This window comes from Branchiostoma floridae, chromosome 16, assembly GCF_000003815.2.
Source record: "Branchiostoma floridae strain S238N-H82 chromosome 16, Bfl_VNyyK, whole genome shotgun sequence".
Taxonomy (NCBI): Eukaryota; Metazoa; Chordata; class Leptocardii; order Amphioxiformes; family Branchiostomatidae; genus Branchiostoma; species Branchiostoma floridae.
This window is the reverse complement of record NC_049994.1, coordinates 1,678,172-1,682,732: the sequence shown is the minus strand read 5'-3', so window position 1 is coordinate 1,682,732 and position 4,561 is coordinate 1,678,172. Positions and strand designations below refer to the sequence as shown.

The 4,561-nt window shown below is 44.7% G+C and overlaps 1 protein-coding gene across 1 annotated transcript; it reads left to right on the top strand.

Annotated features, from left to right (window-relative positions):
* The first annotated feature begins 326 nt into the window (after positions 1 to 326).
* Positions 327 to 3,155, top strand: LOC118403431. The gene is made up of 2 exons (XM_035802144.1): positions 327 to 437; positions 756 to 3,155. Exons 1-2 carry the CDS (start codon positions 327 to 329, stop codon positions 3,153 to 3,155), a joined length of 2,511 nt encoding a protein of 836 aa, XP_035658037.1.
* Positions 3,156 to 4,561: the final 1,406 nt, after the last annotated feature.

Here is a 4,561-nt window from a genome sequence, read left to right as displayed (position 1 = left end):
ACAATGAAAACTCCCGACCCCAAAGAAGAACAGCCCTCATTGCAAATGAACTTGCTCGCTATGGTATTGACATAGCAGCCCTCAGTGAAACTCGGTTGGCAGGTGAAGGAGAGCTATGTGAAAGGGGATGTGGCTACACGTTCTTCTGGAGTGGAAGGGCGAGTGAAGAGAGACGTGAAGCAGGAGTTGGCTTTGCTGTTAAGACGTCACTGGTAGGAAAGCTGGCAGGGCTTCCAAAAGGTGTTAATGACAGACTAATGACATTGAAACTTCCCTTGTTATCTGGAAGGAAGTATCTCACCATTGTTAGTGCGTATGCTCCAACCATGACTAATCCAGATGAGGTGAAAGATGAGTTCTACGAGACACTCCATTCTGTAATTGCTGCTGTCCCCAAAGCGGAGAAACTCGTCGTACTAGGCGACTTTAACGCTCGAGTGGGTGCTGACAGCAGCTCATGGGAGGGAGTCATCGGAAAACACGGAATAGGCCAGTGCAATAGCAACGGTCTCTTACTCCTCCAGACATGTGCTGAATATGGACTGACTATAACAAATACCATATTTCAACTTCCGACCAGAAACAAAACTTCATGGATGCACCCGAGATCTAAGCATTGGCATCTGATTGATTATGCCATTGTTAGGAAGAGAGACAGACAAGATGTTCGGATTACCAAATCTATGTGTGGTGCTGAATGTTGGACTGATCACCGTCTTATACTTACCAAACTGAACATTCGTATCAAACCCAAGAGGCGTCCACAGGGGAAGAAACCGCCGAGAAAACTAAATGCCAGTAAGCTAAAGGATGCCGAAACAAAACAATTGCTTGTAGAAAAGCTGAGAGACAAGCTGGAGGCTGTCTCACTGGATGAACAGGACATAGAAACTGGCTGGAAAAACCTCAGAGATGTCATCCATAGTGCTGCTTTGGAAACATTGGGACCAACATGCAGAAACCACAAGGACTGGTTTGATGACAACTGCAATGAGATCCAACGACTGCTAAATGAGAAGCACAGACTGCATAGAGCGCATCTCAGTGACACCAAGGACATATCAAAGAAAGATGCGTATACTAATATACGAAATACAGTCCAGGAAAAGCTGAGACAGATGCGAGACACATGGCTAATGGATAAAGCCGTAGAAATCCAAGGCTATGCGGACAAACACAATCTGAAGAAATTCTATGACGGCCTGAAAGAGATTTTTGGACCATCATCAACAGGTCTATCTCCTCTGCTCAGTGCTGATGGTAACACGTTAATCACTGACAAAGATGATATTCTGAAGCGATGGGCAGAACACTTTGACAGTGTACTAAATCGACCATCATCAATAAATGAAGAAGCAATAAGTCGTCTTCCACAAGTACCCATAAATGAGGCACTTGCAGAACCCCCAAGCCCGGCTGAAACACATAAGGCTGTAGGCCAACTCTCAAGTGGGAAGGCTCCAGGTCAGGACTCTATCCCTGCTGAAATCTACAAAGAAGGCGGCACAGCTGTGATTGATAAGCTTCATCAACTGTTCACCATCATTTGGGAACGAGAGTCAATTCCTCAGGACTTTAAAGATGCAACAATCATACACCTGTACAAACGCAAAGGCAACCGACAGGTCTGCGACAACCACAGAGGTATATCCCTACTCTCTGTCGCAGGGAAGACACTTGCTAGGATCCTCCTCAATCGCCTTATAATACATCTTGATCAAGGACTACTTCCAGAGAGTCAATGTGGATTTCGGAAAGACAGAGGAACCACTGATATGATCTTCGCTGCAAGACAGCTGCAAGAAAAATGCCAGGAGCAGAACTCTGACTTGTTCTCCACATATGTAGACCTGACGAAAGCGTTCGATTCAGTCTGCAGGGAAGGTCTCTGGAAGATACTGGCCAAGTACGGATGCCCCATGAAGTTCATAAATCTTGTGCGACAGTTCCATGACGGCATGCAGGCTCATGTGCGGGACAGTGACGCACTGTCTGACCCATTCCCGGTTACAAACGGTGTAAAGCAGGGTTGTGTACTAGCACCCACTTTGTTCAGTATCATGTTTACTGCGATGTTAACAGATGCATTCAGTGGAGGAGATGTGGGAATTGGCATCAGACACAGAACAGACGGTAAAGTGTTCAACCTTAGAAGACTACAAGCCAAAACCAAAGTGAAAACAGATATTGTCAGGGACCTTCTGTTTGCCGACGATTGTGCACTAAACGCCGGTTCAGAACCCAGCATGCAGCACAGTGTTGACAACTTCTCAAACGGATGTAACAACTTTGGCTTGACAATTAGCACAAAGAAAACAGAAGTGCTCCATCTACCAGCTCCAGGAAAACCCTATGTGGAGCCAACCATCACAGTAAACAACAAAAAACTCAATGTGGTTAGTAGATTCACTTACCTTGGCAGCACCCTCAACCAGAATGCTAACATTGATGATGAAGTGGATTCCAGGATTGCAAAAGCGAGTGCTACCTTTGGCAGACTCCATGATAATGTCTGGAACAGGCGAGGAATTCGACTGGAGACAAAACTGCAGGTGTACAAAGCAATTGTTCTTCCGATACTTTTGTATGCATGTGAAACATGGACAGTCTACCGACGCCATGCCAAAAGACTCAATCAGTTCCACACCACCCGTCTTAGGAAGATTCTCAACATCAAATGGCAAGACAGAATTCCAGACACAGAGGTACTGACCAGCGCAGGTATGCCGAGTATCTACACCATGTTGATGCAGTCCCAGCTCAGATGGTCAGGACATTTAGTCCGTATGCCAGACCACCGACTGCCCAAAAAACTGTTCTATGGTGAACTTGAAGAAGGTGCACGGCTACGCGGTGGCCAGAAGAAACGCTACAAGGACTCTCTTAAGGCATCCCTGAAAGCCTTTGATTTAAAAACTGATTCCTGGGAGCATCTTGCCAGTGACCGGCCACAGTGGCGGCGTGCAGTTCAGAAGGGTGCCGTTACCTACGAGGGAACACGCAGAGCTACTGCCCAGCAGAAGAGGCAGGCCAGGAAGGAACGAGCAGCCAACCCCCCCTCGAGCATCACTTTACTTCCCTGCCCGCACTGCAACAGACACTTCAGAGCGAAGATAGGGCTGTACAGCCACCTGCGAACTCATTTGACTACTTGAATGATGGACAAGATGATGACGAAAGCGGTCCTCGTCGACTCGACGGACGAACGACACACGTTTGTTTATGTGTGTAGGTGTGTTTGCGTGTGTCCCTTGTGTGAATGTGTGTATGTGTGTGTTTGTGTATGCGTGTAGGTGTGTGTGTGTATGTGTGTGTGTGTGTGTATGTGTGTGTGTAGTGTGTGTGCGTGTCAGTGTGTGTGTGTGTACGCGCGCGAGCGCATGTGCGTGAGTGTGAGTGTGTGTGACACAACTCTAGGTCCTAGCAAGAATTGCTTACCTTGTTCGGCACTGGTCAAGCAGGCGAAGAACACCACAAGGATGAACACCTTAAACCAGCCATGTAAACCAGCCATGTTATTCCAGCCTGTTTTCCAGCAGAATAACTCCGGGACAGAAATGTTGAAAAGCGGCGCCTCTAACGTGAGCACCTCTCCCGGTAGCGTGCACCGTTTTAATCTTTATCACCCCTCAACAGAAAGATAGCGCAGTCATGGGACTTCCTTAAGTCCTGCTTTTGTATTGCTGTTATCAAGGACGTTATCTGAGGATAGAATGTCCTTGCTGTTATTAATAATGGCAACAATACAATAATACAGAATAACAAAAGCGACAAATATTCCTGACAACGACAGCTTGTTCATGTTGACTACTTTTTTTCCTCTACAAATTCTACTGACACAACCAATTGAATATAGCTTATAAACATATGCTACAAAAGAATATCGCAATTATTACATAGATAGACATCGATGTATTGAACAATTTTGTGACATGTCACATATCGACCGAACATGCACCACAGCAAAGACTGCTCTTAGGGAGAAATAATTAAATTTGAAATATTAATGACAGCGGATTAAGTGGACAATGCTGGGTGATACTTTCAGGGACTCCCGCTAATTAACTGTACACAATATTAATAACAGCAACTGAACACATTATTAATAACAGCAAGGACATTCTATATTCATATAACGTCCTTGATAACAGCGAAAGCATGCGAAAGCATCTGTCACTTTATGCTACACTAACTACCCAAACTACACTCAACAGAGATCTTCCCTCTTCGGCAATTTGAGAAGACTGGTAGGTTTTGATATGGACAATCTATCCGACGACATTTTAGTACAGTTGCTCCTAAAATGATTTTTTTCTGTCCTCTGCAGAAAACCCCAAAATATTAATGCTTGTGCAGAATTTTTCTGATAGATACCAATCGCTTCAATAATGACTAAACATCATCCTCCCAGTCTTAATGGACTTAGTCAGTCACCATATCCTCAGTTTATATTATTGAATCTTCATTTGTTGTTTTTTGCTTCAGTGCTTTGCTTACTTGTTATTTTGTTATCTTGTTTTTCTTATCTTGTATTTATTTACCTATGTATTTGTATTCGTTT

Bases quoted from the DNA above. Each gene is read 5' to 3' on its own strand.
- LOC118403431 (XM_035802144.1), top strand. From the start codon at position 327: ATGACTAATCCAGATGAGGTGAAAGATGAGTTCTACGAGACACTCCAT. The intron at 438-755 runs GTGGGTGCTGAC...ATCAAACCCAAG, and splicing joins TAGGCGACTTTAACGCTCGA to AGGCGTCCACAGGGGAAGAA.